Genomic DNA, 21,210 nt, shown 5'->3' on the forward strand with positions numbered 1-21,210 from the left:
AAGCAACCTTGAAGATTTTTACAAAAAGGGATTCTAGAGCTTCCCCCCCCCCCGGAAAATATTTCAAAATTAAAGTCCTAAAAACTTAAGCAATATTCTATGAGATTAGGGGAAGAGGTCCAGAGGCTTCACTTAATTTTTTTGTAAGTCATGTTTGAAAAACCTATTTTTCGATGATATTAAAGAAAGGCGGTTCAGAGGTTCTAGCCCGAATATTCTCTGAAATTGAAATTTTAAAAACGCGATTGTAAGACTATATTTGGTAACATTAGGGCCAGCAATCTTTCAAAATTTAAGCTCCAAAAACGCAATTCTAGGTGATTTTCGAATTCAGTTTCAAGTGATGTTGTTTAGTGCTCGGGGGCTTTCCCTGGAAATTTGCGAAATTGAAGATCTGGGAACGAAATTTGAGATGCTCCGTAATGCTTTAGGCGGGGGGATAGGAGAAGATTCAGAGGAGTAACATTTTAAGACTTTTTTATTTTCAGACGAACTAGAAAAAAGAAAAATAATGAAAAAAAAGAAAAAAAAAATGGGACGGAGAAGGACGAGTAGCTTACCAATTAGTTGTAACTAGTGAAAACTTTTAATACAAGATTTCTTTTTAAAAAATTTAAAGTTTTACCTCAACATAATTATCCGTTTCTTATTAAAATCACTTTGCTTTCCAAAGACGCGTTTTTTTATTCTCTTCCATAATAAAGAATATTTTGGAAAAACATTCAACTTAGCATTCTGGAAGTGAGGGGCACGGAGTGGGGCAACCAGAAAGGTGTCCTGTGAACCCCCCCCCCCCCCCCGGTTGCGCTACGGAGTAGACGGGTACTGATTATATTTTAAATTGAAGGATAATATCGTAGAGAATATTCCTTCCACCTTAAAATCTGAAACTGAAACTTGCGGGTAAAACGAAAAATTCTAAATTACAGAATCGTTAAAAAGGCATTGAATCTAATATCTGAAACAAACACATTGTCCAAAGCTCTTTCTTTAACTTCATGCATAAATAGTTGAAGAAAAAGGGGGTGGGGGAATCGAGTAATTATGGTCAAGTCGTTACTTTTCAGAACTAAAATATTGACTTTAATTATTGTCTACAATTTATGTGTATTATACTCAAGTAAACGATAGGCAAATGTGCTTACCGTATGTTTTATTTGTGATAACATAAAAAATATACGGTACAGTGAAATTACCACGAAAAATAGTTAAAAATCACAAAAAGACATATTGCACAAATTATAATACAACATATTCACCGTAAGAACCAAATGGGGAATAGCAAATTTCTTGCGCTTCGTATGCTCAACCTTGTGAAATTATAAACATACCGAAATAGCATTCACAGCTCCAAATATGAAGAAAAATGCTAAAGTATGCATTAATTAGCATCATATGTCTTCACTGTAAACGTTTGCGCTTTTGAATAGCATGTTTAGACGCAACTAGGCAATAATTTTTCCTTTTAGATAGGCAGCGAGGAGGATTGCTTGTTTTAATGAGTATTATAATTTCACCGACTCATAGATATAATGAAAAGTTCAGTTTTATTTTTTTTTGTTGGACATTTTCCCCCTATTTGGAGCATTTTTGATTGACAGAGCTCGGCGCCTTTTAGACTCTGGCGCCGTCGTGCCGCACGACCTTGCACATAGGGACGGTGCGGCCCTGATTAGGCCCGCGCCAAGCTTGATCGGCGCCGTCGTGCAAATGTCTTTCGAGCGCCTTTATGCAGTGGCGTTCGGCGAAAATATAGTTAACACATGGAATGAGGTTTTGTAGACAAATATGACGTAGAAAACAATGCGCTTGGCTTTTAATTTGTCAAGAAAACAAGGTGTAAAAATGTGTATTTTATTTTGGATTACAGTGTACATTTTTATTTCATATCTCGAAGTTATTTCGATCACAGAAGCTCCTCTGATGTACTAATGCGTTTCGGAAAAGGAAAATGTTCTAAATATCAAAGTTAACGTCACTCTAAATATCTCTCCGATCTGAATATCTCTAACTGATGAATAATTAATCAAATTGTTATGCCTGTTGAAAATGACATAACTACCCATTATAATTTTAAATTGAAGCATAGAAGATATCACATCTTAAAATCTTAAAATTAATTAGAGGCTATTACACACTGCCGCATATTTGTGCATCTTTTTCCTCAAGGTCGAAGCTGAGTCTTGGGATGAACTTCCTAAGATTGCTTCTGTGTCTGTAAAGTTGTTTATTTTACATAGCTTGAATTTTCCTTCCACGCGTGCCATGCTACGTAAAATAAACAACCCTACAGGGAAAGAGGAAGCCGTCGTAAATGACTTGACTCCCTTGCCTTTACTCATTGTCTTAAAGAATTAGCATACTGTTATCACAATTTCAAGATAAAATTTTAAAAGTTATTACTTGGAGTTTTTAATTTAATTGCTAAAATTGAATGTCAAATGATAATCAACTTCGTTTTTGCCATTGTATTTATTGCTTTCGTTTCAGATTACACGATGGTTTTTTTTTATTTTTTTTTTCAGACTTTAAAAGTCTTTTATTTTAAAACCATTTTTGAAATTAACAGTTGTTTTCTGCATTTCAATGTTGTTTGTTATAAAGTAATCTAAGAATTTTTTTAAACAAATAATCATTTGAAATTGAGTTGTGTACATAAATAAATATTTTTTATTATTTTTTAATAGTTAAAATGCTGTATTAATTCATCAAAACCTAAGTTTTTGGTTAGAGAACAGCTCAATATGACTGGTGTTAAAAGGTTTCAATTTGTTTTACATAAATATGTCTATTATTTACGTAAGTAAAACTACATTACTTGTATACTTTATTATTACTACTATTACTTGTTATTCTTGCAGCAACAATTATACTGCTTGAAAATTCAGTTCCAAATTATTTCCATATAAACTTTGTAGTTTTATATCATGATTAGATTATGTCTTTAAGAGTGGGTTTAAAAATTTCTTAGAATTCTTATGTTAACTGGTTACTGGAAGTAAAGTATTTGTTTTAGATTTCCTATAATATTTCTTTGTAGATAATTTAAGATACTATTTTTACTAAAAAAAGGAGCATCTTTTCAAAACGTTTTAAACGTTGCATTTTATTTAATATACAATGGTAGGGCAAAGAAAGGAAACCATTATCATTGATAACGTGAATCAGGGAAGTTTGGTGAACTTAATCAGGGAAAAGTCAGGGAACTTTTTTTTAGTTTCTGTCGCCACCCTGTTTTGGTCTATTGACGGAAATTGCTTATTTGGTAAAGCAATTATGCAAAGAATAAATAAATAAGTATAATTCATACTTTTTAACGATACTAAGCTTGGCTCCTCTTCGTTGTGAGTTCCAGATAAATTTTGGCTTATAAAATTGATGCTACTGGTGCAGAAGATTTTTTTTCGGTTTGGGAAAAAGAAATCGTGTGAATGCTCTTATTAGAATGTCTGTTGACTTGCCTCTTACGATTAAGGGAGGCTGTTTGCTTGAAGTTACTTTATAGCCTGTGCTGGGGGGGGGGGGGGAGCGTCCGACGTTAAATTAATATTAGTTTGCGTTGATTAGTGACCTGCTTTGTGGTGCAGTTATTTTAATCTTGCTTTCTGTTTTTTTTTTTTTTTTTTCGCTTTTAAATTATATTGCAAATTTGATTTCAGCTCGATGCCAAGTAAAACAATGATAACAATATTATTACCTGTTATGCTCCACCCCGCCTCGCAGTAATTTATATTGGAATGGCAATGACTTTCTAAATTTTTGAATTGTGATAAAAATTTAAAGCAACAATATAAATGTATACATATTTGGGTTTTTGTCCCCAGGCTTGTTTTTGTTATTATTATTTTTTTTTTTTTTTCGTTTTCAAACAAACTTGTTTTGTGGTAATCGACAGCACATAATCTTTGTGTTTGATTGATTTTTTTTTTGTTTACAATTCAAATGTTTCTGAAATCGTAACGAAGTATTTTATATTTTGTTATGATTTCTGAAAAATTTAATTTCGAGACTACTCTAGCTATAATAGTCCCTTATCTACTCCCCGATTTTCTGTATAACATTAGCGTATTTCCAAATAATATCTTTTCCATCTTGAAATTAGCCTCGGTGTTATTTATTAATAGCTGAAAGTACAGCAGTGCTTCGAATTTCTAAAGACATTATCACAAATGGGTTATTTCGAGCACAAGATACTCGTGTCGTGTTAACAACAAAGTTATTTTAATTTGAATACAATGTCCCTTCTGGTTTTGTTTTATACGGAATCAAAACCATTAATGAGGAGAAGAATTTTGCGCGTGCCTCACGACAGAGTATAATTCGAGGTGTGCATTACGGTAAAGGCAATCTCGGCCACTGAATCACAGTTATTACCTTATTGTCTCGGGCTCGGAAGGGCCACAAAAGCGAAACTTGCAAAGTAGTCGTGCCGGGGTGTTTGTTGTGTGGGCAGAGTGGCCGGAGTGGTTCTCTCTCGTGGGCCGTCGAGCTGCGTTACGAGCGCTCTCCGCTGGCTTTCTCTTCAGTTGCAATTCATTGCCCTACTCGGCAGGGTCATGCAGCAGTCTCCGAGCAAGAGCGATGTGCGCACCCGCGTTATAACGTCCCGGGCCGACCCGGGGTCCCGCACTGTCCAGCATACGACTCGCGTGGTCCGGCAGACGACTTCGTCCGGCCCGCGGGCCGAGAATCGGACCGTCACCCAGACCACCGTTACTTCCTCCAATCAGGCTTTGGCTCCTCAGGTTCGCACGGTCACGCGGACCACTACCAGGGTCGTTACCGGATCGCCGACCAAGAGGACAAAGGTAAAATATTTTTTAAATTTAATTTGGAATCAGTCTGATATTTTTCTGAACCGGCTAATTTTGTAACCGGCTGTTATTGTCATTGTTTTTTTTTTTTTCTTTAATCCTGTATAAGGTCGCTCTTATTTCGCCGGTTCAGAAAAATACCCCATTGTTTTTCTGAACCGGCTAATTTTTGCCAGCTGTTTTGTCATTGTTATTATTTTTTTATTCCCTTATAAGGTCACTTTTATTTGTTAGTGCTACAATTAGACGGTTCAGAAAAATATCCTAATTTTTTTTATTGAGCCAGCTAGTTTTTGCCAGCTGTTATTGTCTTTTTTTTTTTTTTGGCTAATCACAACTAACAGCAAAAATTAATTTAATTTGTGCATCTGCAATTGCATGTCCCTTATTTGTGCTGCATCAACTCCGCAAAAATATCAAAAAAAAAAAAAACATAGGTAGTAAGTCTAATTATTTGTGAATTTATTTCAAAATGCTGTTTCACCCCCGGGAAATGCGGTACACAAATTGGGAGGCAATGGAAAGATTCAGCCAGCTCTACCCTTTTCTGGAGGGGGGGGGGGGTAGTACTCAAACATTGATGCATTATTCTCTTTTCAACGTCAAATAGGTATTAACTAACACTTTGCGGCAAAAAATACCTTCCAAATACTTCTGCATAATTCTTGCTGGTTCTTATGTAAAATGACCCCCTGAATCTAAATATGACCGCCGTTTTCCTCCTACACGCCCCACTTTTTAAGAAACGGCGCCCCTCATTTTTTTTCAGTTTTCAACAGTTTCATAGTCATTATTTTTATTTGGAGGGGAAGGGAGCGTTATATTAGCCATTAACACTCTTCTGAAGGGCTATAGAGGTACGAAGTTCAAATGCATTAACATTTGGAGCAAGTTGGGAAACCATGGGGGTATTGCCCTCTAAAATATTTTTAAAGTCGTGAATTCGATCTTTTTTTCTAGGGGTTAGTTTTACAATTTTTTACCTTATTTTCCGGCATAAAACGAGAGGCGGGGACTCATTTCTATGAGCCACATATCCGAAAAAAAAAAAAAATTCGCGTTGTAAAAAATATATATATACATATTGGAATCATCATATTTTGCATAGCCATAGTTGCATCGCAGATCTTCAGTAAAGAACCTTCCCGTATTGCTCTACTCAAATGCCAGATATAAGTAAGATTAAATTGATCTTATGAATGCTTGTAATAAAGCATTAATGAATATTTATATTTTTAAGGATGCACTGCCCCCATTTTTTTTCACTATATTAAGAATTGATATACAATAGAGCCGGCATCCCCAGAAACATAAATATGTTCATTAATGCTACTTTATAAGCATATTTTAGTCTGTATTTAATCATAATTTTGTCTGAGAATGTAATTTGAATAATAAGGGAAGGTTCTTTACTGAAGATCTGCGACTCTGACTATGAAAAATGCGATACTTCCAATATATTTGTTTATTTCTTTTTACAACGTTAATTATTTTTTTTGGTCATGAGGCTCGTAAGAGTGAGTCCTATACTCTGGTTTTATGCTGAAAAATAAGTGAAAAAATTCTAGCTCCGCAGAAGAGTGTTAATGACTAATATAATGCTCCCTTTCCTTGCACGTAAAAATAATGATTATGAAACTGTCGTAAACTGAAGAAAACTGGAGGGGACGTTAGATTTTCTGCAATAATAACATGGATATGCTACTGTCACTTCGGTGTAATGTGATAGGTCTTCTATGATGCACCTTGAGTTATGCAAAATATATCGCAGTGCTGCCAGCTCCTTCAAAAATGGATTCTCTAGAACTCACCGGCTTTCAGCCTATGCGATTCTAGACTTCTAATGAACAGTTTACATTTGGACACGTGTATTGCACTTAAAACTTTTAACTGTGTTGTCCGAAAATATTGGGAAGCCCGAAGGCGAATAATTTAAGTGTTACTGCCAGGCATTTGTATAAATAAATAAATAACTTTGGTTATGTAATTGTGTCATAAAACCGTTTGTAAGGTAGTCGCATTGCCCCTTTTATATGATATTTATCTTGTAACAATGAAACCTAATTTATTTAGTACTGAAGTATAAATATTCTTTGAGGCATTAACTGCAACTTCGATTTACTTTGCAAGATGTTAAATAATTTATATTGTTATCTGTACTTCTAAAATTCAAACAATGAAAAAAGGAAAGAAGAAAAAAAGTCTATTAAATTTCATAATGTAGTTAGCATTTGTTGCTAAATTTCTTGCGATGCTAGGAGAAACTATTTTACCATTAATCTTCCTTTATGAGTTTCTAGCATTAACATCTTAATGCCTTTATCAATAAATTTGCTCATGTTGAAAAAATATTCCAACAAATGTAAATTCGTACAGTTACTTTTTGAGGGATTTTTCTTTTTTGTTTTTACTATAACGGAACTCTAGGAAATTTAAAGGATTGCTAGGGATTCATTTTTTTTTTTTTGTGAGAAAATGTATAAAACGGAGGTAAAAAAAACATACACAAGAGTATAAACGACTATAGATTTTCTATTCAACAAAATTGCATTCAGCCTTAGAGAACACTAGTCTAGGTTATTCCTATCACCCTCATCATTTTCAACCTATATCAATACAGTTGCAAGACGAAGGCCTCTCCTAGATGCTTCCAATCTGCCCTGTTTTCCTCCTCCTATCTCTCCTCTATTTTGCTCCTAAAAATTAAGAGTCGCATCCCTCCAACGACACTGTGGTCTCAGCCTCGGCATTTATCTCTCGGTATACAAAATGGCATTTTAGTGTTCCATCTGTCATCGTTTCTTTTGGTAAGGTGCAGAGAGAAAATATATTTAAACTTCTTTGCACTACAAATGACACTATTCCCTATCTTTTCACAGAAGTAAAGTAAAATAAAATACAATAAATATGGAACACGTGTTGGAAAAGTAAAACGTTGCTTAGCGATTATTGCTAGAGAAATAGCTGTGAATTCTAAATAGAAAATCTTTGTTGATCAGTGAATGTTTAGCGAAGTATTTGGGAGCACTGAAGTTAAAATGAAAACAGAAGAAAAAAGAGTTATAGGGATATTTGAGGAGGTGTCATGCAAAAGCAAACAAATCCACAAAAATACAAAATGAGGTAATGACTGATTTTTATTTGTCAGCCTCATTCCTATGCGGTAGTGTAGTTGGTTACACACCCCAAAAAATCATATACTATTATTTTATACCTTTGAAAATCGACGTTCCGTGCATAAAAAAACATAAACATTAGGATGTGCCCCCCCCCCCCCAAAAAAAAAAGAAAAAACGAAAGTCGATTTTTCGAGTCACACACCCTCTTATATATTTTCTTTTAGATCAAAACAATTGTAAAAAAAGTTTCATATAATTTAAACAACGGCAGCCATGAGAGCCTGAGAGTGTAAACCAGCACTGTGTACTGGGCTGAATCGTTTTTTTTTTTTTTAATTATGAGTTCGCAATTTCATTTTGATAAAATGTTGCCCCTATAGCCGCACATGTACCACAAAAATACTGATCCAAATCAAAAAATATTTAAAGTGTCTTACAGAAGGCCTAAAATCTGTAATTTTTTTTCAAATAATTGATTTTTTTTAATATTTCTTTTTTAAAAATGCGAGATAAATTTTAAGAAGTTATCAAGCTGAAAAATATAAACAGTAAAGTCAATAATTAGCATAAAATAGAAATTTATTCTCTCTTGCAATATTTAAGTCTCCTACACGGTACTCAAAATATGGATTTTTTCAATTTAAAGAAAAAATTATTAATTTAAATTTATTGTTTTTTAATTATTTATTTGCTAATGTTGGTTTGAGAATGCGATCCCTAATAATTTTTTAACTCGATATTTTATTTAAATGTAATGTAATTTTCGAAAAAATCAATTTTTTGGAGAAAAATATAAATTTTTAATGTTGTTATCCAATATTTAATATTAAATAATTATCGTTTTTCTATCAAAACATGGTGTAAAATATTAACATTAGGTAAAAGAATGAACAATATTAACAACTTTTTGTTGGTGTAAAGTTCAACATTAATTTAAAAAAAAATGTTTTTCGTGTTTTCCTGAACGTTTTTCGAAGCGGGCATGTTTGCTTCTGCATGGCATTTGTTTATGAGCAAAGTGATTTAAAAAGTTTTTTTGGTTTTTCTTCGATATAAGAAATGCATTTTAACGACTATGAGATAAACCGGTCAAGATTTGCAAATTTGTCAGACGATGCCTAAAGACTTCTTAGTTTTAGAATTTCAAACCTAACCGTTGTCTCTGTATTCTTCTTTCATCTTGAAATGTTGTTAAAGGTATGCTAAGATTCTGCTGTATTTTTCGTTTTGCATTAAAGCTGTCAGCGTTTCAAATTACTTAACAATTTTTGAATTTATGAAACATTTAAAATGTGCTATTAAATTGTCAACTTGCACTTATCAGTTGAAAATTATCAATATTAGTAGCGAATTTCACAATACGCTTCAAAATCATCCACCTACCTTCAAACCAGAATGCAAGTATAAAAAATAAATTTAAGCATTTTTTTTTTTTTTTACCTTCGAAAATTCCGCATTGCCAAATACATCCTCTTTATGTATTAGCAATATGTACATTCTATATTATTATAAATATTGAGTAATATATCTGAGCCTCAGGTATTACAAATGTTAGAACATTACTGCTTTGACTTTGAAAGAAGTAAAACCCGAGTAATTTTTTTAGGTCAATGCTCTTTTGACAAAAAAAAAAAAAAAAAAAAAATCTAGTCGCAACATTGTGAACAATATGCGTAACAATACAATTCTTCAAGAATTTGATTTTCATCATATCTGGATTTCAAAGAATCTTTTGTTTCCACAGAATTTTATAGTTCATGAAAGCTATTTGTGACCAAAATATGTTGTTTTAAATAAATTTACCCTTTTCTACTGTGTAATTCTTTTTTTTATTCTTTGAGAAATGCTCTCCGACAAAAAGAGTTATTTCCTTTGAGCATTTCACCACCGTCGATATTGTTTCTTTGCTGACAAGGCAGCTCAAGCTTTAAGGGTGCTCTTCACTGAGAGTCTGAAAGATTCGGATCTAATGTTAACCTACGGGGGGGGGGGGGGGGGGGGGAAAGTTGGAGCTTGTTTTACAAATTCCTGTAAAGTTTTCGGATCCGGTTTTTTTTCTGAGTATTTTTCAAGACCATGTCTGTTTCTTTTAGTTTTTACTTTTTTGATGTGTCCATTCTCCGATTTTTTAAAATTCGAGAAAAAATGAATTTCTTCGAAAACGAGGTACTGTTGGACATTTCGCTCTGTAAAACATCTGCAACTCGTGCTATCGAAATTTTAAGAACGCCCTGACACGCAAAATATTTTCAGCTCTCTTTTGAGATCTTGTTTGAAATAATGCGACCATTTTTTAAACAAATATCATGTTCTAACTATTGAAAAAAAATTCAAAATACGTTCACTTTTTGCATTTGCCCCGCCTTAGAATAGTTACCTCCCCTTTTTGAGGGGTAAAAGCTAATGGGGTGTAAGATTTATTACCCTCTCATTAGTTCCCCTCAATGACCTCCGCTGGACGTCCTTTCTTCTTTCCTCTTTTCCTAAGGCTTTCGTGAAGAATCAAGTGCTTTTGAAAGTGAATCCATGTAGATGCGTGCTATTAGCTGTTAAATTCGCAACATCTGCTTTTTTTCAAATTTGTGGTTTGAAAAGAAATAGATTTGAAAGGAATATTTCTGAGTCAAATTGTTTATTTACAATATAATGAACATTGTTACAATGCTGTCGAATGCGAAAAGTTGACATTTTTCCCTTCCAGTAGAAAAATATTTTTATATATAGATTAAATCGTATTCCAGATACTGGGTATTTTGCATCGTTTTACATGTGTTTTATGTTACTACAAATGGTACACACATAAAGTGCTTTCCACAGCTCAACAAACATTTTTGAAAATTATTTGTGTCTTTAAGAGCCAGACTCGTCAAATTTCTTTAGAAGGTTTGGGAGGTGGAAAATTCAATAGCGGAAAACATTCCGTACACCAACATACTCATTAAATACATAGAAAATCATGAAAAATATATTAGCAATTTAATATGATTCAGTTAATGTCAAAAACACACCGTGGTAGAATTACTAAGCATTGTATGTATTAGTTTTAATGACGTTTTCAGCCTTATGTTGCCGACAAAGCTAACTAAAATGTGAACAATATAGAATGGGGGTTACAAGTTTTCACTGTTTTCTATTTTCATTCTCAGAAGCTAGATCAACATTTTAATACAATGTAGAAAAAATTAATTACAGGCATAAAGGTTTTCAGGTCACATAAGCACCCCCCCCCCTTAAAAAAACATCATTAAAGATCGTCTTAAATTTCGTTTTTATGGCTTTAATTTCAAAAAATTTCGGGAAAGGAGTTGTGAAAAGTCCTTCTTTGACCATAAAAAAAAAAAAAAAAAAAAAAAAAAAAAGTCGTCTAAAATTGCATTTTTGGATTTCAAAAACCTGCATGTCCCCAACGTTAATAAAGATGGCCTACAATCATGTTTATAACACTTTAAAAATTTTGCCTCCCCCCCCCCCAACATCACACTAAGACTGCGTTTTTAGACTATTTCGAAAAATTCCGGGGAAAGCTTCCGAACTCCCCGTTTCCTAACAGAATTGAAGAACCTGAAATTGTGTTTTTGGCGTTTCAAGTTCAAAAATTTGCTGGTGGAAGATCACAGGACCTCTTACTTACTTCCAAATACTACCAGAGATCGTCTAAAAGTGCATTTTGAAAATTTTTATTTTCGAGAAAATTAAAAGGCATAGCCCCCAAACAGAGTGCTTGGGAAAATAGGGAGTATTTCTGAGTAAATAGTATGCTTACGATAAAGATCATGTTAATTAAATATAGAAATGGTTCCCTCTCCTAAACAAGAAGCTAAATCCTTTCTCTCGCTGTATTTACATATTACTAGGAGTCAATAGAATAGAAAATGTGGGATCTCAAAAAAGATTTTTGTTCTATACGAATGAAAATTACTTGATAATCATTGGATTAGAACATTCATTTTATTCTGTGACTGAAGACAGGATACGATAATTTTTCGGCACAGAAGTGCGTAACACAGAACTTAAAAGAAAAAGTTTGTCTTGTTTTTTTTTTTTTTTTCAATTGTGAACCCTTACTTGTACCTATAATTGCTTTCCTAAATGTAAGCTGTTCATTTTCATTTTTGTTTCAACTTTATGTATTTAATGCAAATCTGTTTCTTGCCCTTTTTTTATTTTTTATTATTGATTCATTAAATGCAAGATGCATGAAAACGAGGCAGAGCGATAAAAACTTTAAAATCTGGCAGAGCGAGGCGTTGAGATTTTTTTCATCTAAGTATTTTCAAGATTTTTTTTTTTTTTTTTTCAGGCAGATATACATGTAGGTAATATTTTCGTGCCCTCTGAGAAAAAGGACAACCCTTAATATTTATTATGACAACTAACGAGGATCAGACACCAACAAGACTCATTAGAAAATTTTAATAAAAACTCAATGTGTTGAAGTAGAAGCACTATATACACTATATGACCAAAAGCATTGGGACACTTTCAAAAATTCACATGTTTAGGGATTTCTCGAGAAATAATAGACCAATTGCTCTATAATTTGTTTCGCATAAAATGTATACTCTAGTTGTCATTTTCCAATAAAAATTAAGTCTGCTATTCATTTAGGGGACCGACAACAAATTGAGTAAAAAAGTTTTTTGATAATTTTTCATTGCAAATTGCTGGGAATAAGCTATAATTTTCAGAAATGAGTTAAAAATCTATCAAAAACTTATTTTTATATTTTTGTGAAAGTATCTCTTATACCCATGGAAATATAAGCATTTCATTCAAAAATGCAAAATTTTTTTGAAGGTTTTCGCCTTATATTACGCAGAGTATTTCGTCAAACGTTACTAAACTTTTAGAATATTTGACAGCATTTTAGAGAAACATAATAATAAAATTTGAAGTTGAAATATTGAAAATTTGTTGAAATATGAACAGTTAAAGCTATTAATTTTTCACTGCGCAGACACGAAAGATAGCAATTTATAACGTTCATAATTCAAAGCTCAGATACATCCTACAATCCATGAAAAAAATTCCACCGCAATTTCTTTAAATTTAAAAAAGTTATCAGCAATCTAATGAGCCGAATTTCTATAATTCTAGGATAGGCGACGAATGGTAAGGAATTGTTAGCAAACTGGCAACACTTTCCTGCCATCGTTATAGAGTGATTCATGATAAGAAGAGATTATTTGCTGCTGGTCCCCTAAATGAATATCAGACTTAACTGTTATTGGATTTGACGTCTGGAGTATACTTTTCATGAGAAAAAAATTACAGAGCAGAGAGCAATTGGTCTTTTATTTTTTGAGAAATCCGTAAAATTGTGAATTTTTGAAAGTGTCCCAATACTTTTGGTCATATAATGCATGTAATACCTCATGTATTTTGCCGAATTTAGTAACTGGGAATCTGAGACTCTAAAAGTGCTAGGTTTAGTTTTATTGCAAAATTTCAACGCAAGATAGTTTACAAACATTGAGAGTGGGGGAAGGAGTGATTTTTGCCTTTGAGCTTGGAGCAGGGTGAGAACCCTTGCATACAAAGATCAGAGAAAAATCTTTAATTTTTCAAATTCAGGAAATCCTTATCCGTAGCCGTCCGCGACTTTGCCGTTGTTATGCTCAATTTGAAAGAACTTTCACCATAACAACCCCTTGAGAAATGCTATCGTAGCCTTCTCATCTGCATATAGTACTTAGATAAATAAATAAATATTTTTTCAAAAAGAAAAGGATTCAAAGATAAAGATTAGGGGGATTTTCTGGTCACCAGTGGAAAGAGAAAAGGCATTTATAGTAGCCACATTTTTTTCTAGTCGCCACTACATTTGTAAAACAGGTAACTAACCAACAAAGTAGTATTTAATTTAGCACTAAAATATAAATATTATCAGTTCAAATAAAGGTTAATGTAAGTAATTAGTGGCATTAATGTTTATTGTACAATCAAGTATTAACTATGCAAAGAGGATCTAGTTTCATTTTTAAGAATGTTTTCTGCTAACTCGGATGGGGTTGGGGAGAGTGGCAAACAGGCAGAGGAAGTGAAAGAATTTCGCCAACCGATAACTAGTTAGTCCCCACTTTTATTCGGCACTCGATTTTTCAGATTTATTAAGTAGGATCATCCATTTTTAAAGAATATTTTTTTGTTAGAATTTGGAGTTCATTTCGTTAAAATTCAGTGTGGTCATGTAGGCTATCTTTTTTTTCCTTCCTGTTTTGATATTATCAATTTTCAATAACGAACATTTTTCTAAAAATAAAACGAATTTATAAATTTATTTATTGCAAATATTCATTCATTCGTTAATTTTTCCTAGATGAGATCAGGAACCGTATTAATGGGGAAAAAAATCTTCGTTTCAAAAATTAATTTTAGTGCGAATGCAAATAAATTAATATCACAAGCGGGATTGCAAAATGCCGCGCCTTTTACACTGAGTAATTTTTCTTTTACCTATGTAGTCAAGACTCAAGAGGGAAAGAACTAGAATTTCCTTGGAAGGGTCTGTAAAAAGCTGCGGTTTCATTTCGCCGTCAGCTATTACCTCCTTCGACTACTCTGCACAGCAGAGGGGAGCGTCCGGTCTGTCCCCCTGCAAAATGTGACAGGTCACATGATCCACACTTTCATCGGCCACCGCTCGTTCTATTGGTTGTTGAAGTGTCAATCACTTCACTGATGAACATTGCTTTCGTTTAAAGAAAAAGCCCATTTTCAAGCGAGATCGTTTTTCTTCCCCACTGAAGAGCAGCCTTAAGGGGCTTTGAGCGCATTTTTTTAAAATCATGTTTGATCTCAGCATGATTTTATTTTGTTAAGAGTTAATCGTACAAATGTTTTATATATTACACACTAGTGGTGCTCGATATTTTGATTAAAACATCAATGTTTTGGGGTCGGTTTTTTTTTTTTTTTTTTTTTTTAACATCGACGTTTTGCGTTCGGTTTTTTTTTTTTTTTTGATGTCGATGTTCTTTAATTGAAACAAAAATATCTTGACTAAGTGTGAATCTGTTTACAGCTATGACGGAAGCTTCATTATTAAATTAGTTATTGGTACTTCTATTACATTGGAATCTGTTTTCCATTGTTAGTTGTCGATAAAAGTAGATTTATGGCACAGAAAATTTAATATTTTTTCCAGCATAATGTTTGCTAGACTATTAAGTGTCCCGAATATAAACATCATTTTTTAAAAAATAGTTTGCCTTTTTTTTAAGCGTATATGAACCTGTATTACAGTTCCCCGCTCTCAATAAGTAGTGGATTAAAAATATATATATATTATTTTTCTATTATCAGTATGTATTATCTTTTGTTACTAAAAGGCGCTTCTAATCACGATAAATCTTTATGATCTTTGAATATATTTTGCGTTTTTAATATAATTATAATGTAGTATACTTCTAGTATAATATGTATACTAGAGCAATCCTTTGTTCCAATATTTCCTTTTCTTATTTTTCGTTTCTTTCTCTCTTTCTTTTATTTTCTTGTGTGCGTTTTATCTTGTTTGAAAAAATTAAAAATTTGTCTTATTGATTCTCACCAAACTATTTATTCCTTTGTCTCACTTAACTCGAAATGTTATCAATTTATACGCAATATAATAATTAACTTTTCTTTGACAGTTTAAAATTCTTATTCATTTATTAATAAGTAAATTCTGTGAATTCAATTCTAACATTGAAACATTCATCAGAATTTATTATTCAAGAATAGAATATACATTAAAAAGCTCGATGTTTCAGAACATCGATATTTCAAAACATAGATGTTTTGTTGTCAATGTATCAATGCCATCGATGTTTTAAATTTGAACATCGATGTTTTGAAGCATTGATATTTTTTCATCGATGTCGCACCATTATTAGACTCACACACATCGAGATATTTGTTAACCCTTTACAAACGTATTTCCCGCATTAAAAATCGTTTTAAGAGTATGTATATCTCAAAATATAGTCAAGCGTATTTTCACGCTTTGTATTAGCAATGAAAATTTAACGTCGTGTAAAATTATTAATAAAAGAAGAAAAGACTGGAATTTTTAAAAAGATTCCATTTGAATGTTATATGTTTTTCAAAATCCAAATGTCATACATCATAAAAAATTTAAATGATACACATCTCTTCTTTCCCTGCTATCTTCCATTTCATCTTTTGAAAGTTATGAAACTGATCACTATTATGGTCTTCTCTGTTATCGTATACTTCAATTTTTGGGAGGGAATTTTTTTATTATATATATATATATATATATATAATAAAAGTAAAAGAAAATATTTTTTTATGAAGCTGGCACAGATAATATTTCATTCAATTTTATGAAAACATCAAATGTCGATGACTATTTTATACTTGTTCCCTCAGTTAGATCGTATTCGATGTCCAGCGATGAAAAGTTGTGTGAAAGAAGGATCTTGCTCTTTTTCCCCCCCAATTGTTTCCTTGTTTAGTGGAACATTTGTTTTTCGACTGCACGATTATACAGTTGAAAAACTTATCCCTTTTTCAGTCGTGTTGTAAACAATCAAAATATTAATAATTTTAAGAATAATAAAGTATTGTAGAACCTTGATTAACTGAATCAGGACAGAACCTCCTTCGGCAAATAGAAAATTCTGGAAAGAGGAGTGTACTTAAAAATGATTGGCAGGACATCGCGAAAACTCTTCTTGCTTTAAACGTGTGCAGTCTTACAGAATAACTACTCAATATGATGTTTTTAGTTATGTTACTGTTGTTATAAGCTATGAATTTGTTCAGTAAATGTCACACAACTAAAAAAATGCATGGGTGCTCTCCAACGGGGGGGGGGGCATTGCTCTTGAGGGGATAGGCACCCCCTGGAAAATGCAAAATAAACTTAATATTGTTAATTTTAAACTATGTTGTGTTATTAATTAAGCGATAAAGTTCATATTTTTCTCCTTTATTTCAAATATAAATGAGTAGTATAAAAATAATTATTAAATAAAACTATTTTACTTTTAAATTCGAGCGTTTTGAATTTATTAGACATTTTAAAAACTATAATTATGTCCATCCAAAAATGTACTACAGAGATTGAGGGGGGGGGGCAGAAGTGATAGAACTTCACGGATTACTTGGCTCCACGATAAAAATGGCTGCATCCGGGAACGATGAAGTGGTATCGTTTGGTTACTAAATATAAATCAATAAATGTATGAAGTAAATAAAATTTAAAGAAACCACCGTCGGTTAAACAAGTTTCCAGTTAAAAGAGTTTCGGATAACTGAGGTTCTACTCTGTATACATTTTAATAGCAAGTTATGAAAAATATATAGAGTTTTTTTTTAATTCTTAAAATGAATTATGGAAAATTTTGTTAACTGAAGACACAAGTTGCAATGAAAATTGCAGATACGTATTTCGGAGTTATGCGTTTTCAATTTTCATTGCGAATTGTACCTTTATATATTTTTATTCATCAAATCTATTGTGTTTTATAACATTTAAGAAGTAAATTGTGCTTTACATTATATTGTTGTACGATGATAAAAAAAAATAATTAAATGAAATTAACGAAAGTACGATAAAATAAATAAAAATGAATGAATAATAAAAAATCAAACCTTATACATTTGTTTTGCTGTTTTAACGCCTCATTCAAAAGAATAGTGCCTCAAATCACGTACTCTCGATTATGAATGCAAATTAATGTTCAAGTTTTCTCGAGAAAAAAAAAAGAAAGAAAAACGCGAATAATGTAATACTAACCTTGTAAGCAGCAAAAAAAGAATAAAAATAAATAAGTACTCGTCTGCATTGGAAATAGTTGTTCCCCACTGTCCAGCGACAATACGATCCCTAATTTGAATAATAATTGCACCTCAAACCACGTTACTTAATGCTAGCAAGAAAAATGCACTTTCTCTTACTCTTGTTCTCGAATCTATGTGTTACAACAGTTATAATTTTTGGAATGCTTGGTATAAGAGAGCCAAACTGTATCAGGAATGAAATATGAAATGATTTGTTAAATAATTGATGGGAGGGGTTTCCGAAATTGCTTTTGTTATCTTTTTTTTTTTTTTCCTTCAAATAATAATATTTTCATGTAAAAAAAGTAGGAAAGTAAAAAAAGTAAATGTATTTCGTAGCTGTTCGTTAAATTTTTTAGTTTGCTCACACTTAATTTGTAGTATCTTCTTATCTCTTTTTGTTATTACATTTGTAAATATTACTCAATGGCTATATTTAATTGACATAGCCATTTTTTCTTTGCTTCTATACTCAAGGAAAAATAGATACATTTCAAAATTTCTTAGATAATAAATTATTTAATTTTAAAAGTTAATACGTTTAGTTTTTGGAGAAAAAGCATCATTTTTCAATCTCGTTTTCGCTGTTGCTTTATTCGAAGCTTACAGACATAACTAGTAGAATGAAAAATTGCTGACAAATTAGTTATAAAATATCTCGTATTCCAATTGCGCTTCTAGCTCCACGAATTAACTGCCAGACTAATTGCCTTTCACATTGGTGAGTCATCGATATAATATCTTCTAATAGATATGGAGTTTGAATGATAATTGTTGGAAGTAATTCCAACTGCATGTATTATTTTCTAATGTATTGGAAATGAATCCTGTTTGGTATGTCATGTGTCCAATTTAGCCTCATAAATGCGACGTATAAGCGGAAAACTTTCCCACCTGTGGGGTTTAGGCACTGGGGAAGAAAGGAGGAGTAGGCGAGATGCTTTCGTCGCTCCTTGCTCTTGCCTTATATGGCTAGTTCAATACGCCTGCCCTACTTTTTATACTTAGCTTCTAAATTGTCTTTTTGTTTCTGAATAGTTTTTTTTTTTTTTTTTTTACCGGTTCCCACGTTGAAACCAAAAGCTACTTTGAATGAGTTAATGGTGATAATTATGCTAATGTGGCATAACTGATTGTGTCGTTCTAGTTTTTGTTTAATATCCGAACTAAATAAAATCCTTATTGGAAGGTAATGAGTTTTATTAGTAATGATGCTCAAAAGCATTGTTTTATCTGCTCGATATAAGTTTAAATATTTGTAGTTCAGTAACAACCGTTAGTTGTGTAAAAAAAAAATAAAAGAAGAGAAAAAAAAATCCCTTTTGATGAGTGAAATTGATACTTCTAAACTAAAATGTTAAATGCATTCCGAAATATTTTGAGTGACTTTTGCATCAAATCAATATTTATATTCATTGGCTCAATGTAATTATATTACTCATGTTGTAAATATATGTGTATACTTATAAAATTACGTTTCAAAAAAAATAAAAATAAAAATAATGCTATATTACTCATGTGAGTATGCAAATCCTCATGTTCAAATTATTTTTCTCCTATCTTTGCTATAGCCATATTCCTCTGATTTTTTTTTTTTTTAACCAAATAAATTGGACGCCGGTTAATTGAATCAGTGGTAAAGTGAATCAACCGCTTTACAGAATCAAATCGTCAAAAACGGAACAAAAGTTGTAAATGACTGTTAGGGCTTGTAAAAACTCACAAAGGCAACAGGCTCCTCATTACTAAGGCTTGGTTTTTGCTGGGGAATTGGAAAAGCCTGAGATTTACTATTTGGCATCTTTTTGTTTACTGGCCAGTATTGTTTGCTATTTATAACTAATTAATATATGTATTATTTCTGTATTGTAGTTACTATTAGGTATTACTAGGTAAACTACTAATCTATTCTACAAACAATTAAATATTGGACAAACGATATGATGTAAGCTATCTCCTGAATTTCAATTATGAAAAAAATGAATTTTTTTGTTGATTTAAATCAATTGATTTAATTCGTTTCCCTGCATCTAATAAAAAGATACATTAGGTGCTATTAAGAAAAATAATAAAAAGAAAAATCAGTACTGTCTCTAGATTTGCAAAAATCGGGAGACACAGGAGAAAATTTGCCGGAAAGGGATTTATTTTGGTAGGAAAGAGGTGCCTCTAGTGACCCCTGTGTGCTACATGAACCAATAATATATAGTATTAAAAACATTTAAATAATTTTATTTATATGTGTGTGATACCAATGTACCATAATTTTACTGTACATCATAATGATATGGTATTACATAATGATTTTATTTTAACTACAGCCTAAATATATTTCCTTAAAGGTGATTTGAGATAATATTAGTTATAATTTTACTGTAGCTACCGTATAATATGCTTATATAATCTGATACGAGAGGTTTTTTTTTTTTTTATTTCTTTTTTTTTTTTTTTCTTTAATGTTCTCACAAAAATAAAATTCCTATTTCGTTAATTTCTCTCTCTTATGCGTCGGCGCAAGGGACTAAACAAATATCATGTTCAAATGAGAAACGCATGAATGAAATTCCGCTTTTAGATCAAATTAACTTAGAAGGAAAATAAATAGAGGACAAAAACAGTGAGAATAGTAGCTTCTTTAGTAGCTTTTTAGTGGCTGTTTAGTATATTTTTAGTAGCTTTTTTTAGTAGCTTCTTTTAGTAGCTTCTTTTTTTCTACAAACGACCTTTTAATATCATTTCTGATAATTTCAAATGTCCCGTTAAAATTTTAGAACAGTGGGCTTTTAAATCTGACAATTTTATAACTTCCATCTTCAATTTCAAATAGAAACAATAATTTTGGTCCTTTGATCGTTTTCAAAGTGATAACTTAGTAGCCCAATTCGTTCAACTAAAACTAAGTCCATGCGAGCCTGAAAATGAGGTTCCCCACGTTGGGCGACCATAAAATATGTTTAAGAGAAGGATATCAGGTAATAAGTTACCTTTTACATACATTCCCGTGGAGTTTACTTGCATTTTATGCTCATTCCTTTTTTGGAGTAAGTGTTTTTTTCTGCCTCCTGCAGATTACTTTTAAAACACAGATGTTCCCATAACTGCGAGATATCTCAGGCTTTGTGCCTCATAAATGATAGTTAAATTTCATCAATGTTTCTTACCTTCGGGTTGAGACTCTTGACAATTGAAGTAGAACGATTGAGATGCATATAAGAGGCGTCGTTATTAAGTTAGATTGCTGCAGTTTCCCAAAATTTTACTCTGCAGTTAATTGCTAAAAACTAATTTTTAAATCTTGAAATCTTTATAAATGATTTTGTTTATAGCACACCCGTAAGTGGCAGGGTTCGTTGATTTAAATCAGCTTGATTTAAATCATGATTAAAGTCATGATTTAAATCAAGTGATTAAAAAAAAATCATTGATTTAAATCTATTGATTTGAATTAAGTGATTTTTTTTAAACAAAATCATTGATTAAAATCA

General features: G+C 32.0%; 1 protein-coding gene across 1 annotated transcript in view; it reads left to right on the plus strand.

The window, feature by feature from the left end:
• The first annotated feature begins 4,394 nt into the window (after positions 1-4,394).
• The window catches only part of LOC129219021 (microtubule-actin cross-linking factor 1, isoforms 1/2/3/4/5-like), a 271,646-nt gene continuing 254,830 nt past the window's right edge, over positions 4,395-21,210 (plus strand). The window contains 1 exon segment of the mRNA XM_054853341.1: positions 4,395-4,808. Within this exon segment, the coding sequence (XP_054709316.1) occupies positions 4,557-4,808 (252 nt within the window). The 5' untranslated portion in view covers positions 4,395-4,556.

This window comes from Uloborus diversus, chromosome 3 (assembly GCF_026930045.1).
Source record: "Uloborus diversus isolate 005 chromosome 3, Udiv.v.3.1, whole genome shotgun sequence".
NCBI lineage: Eukaryota > Metazoa > Arthropoda > Arachnida > Araneae > Uloboridae > Uloborus > Uloborus diversus.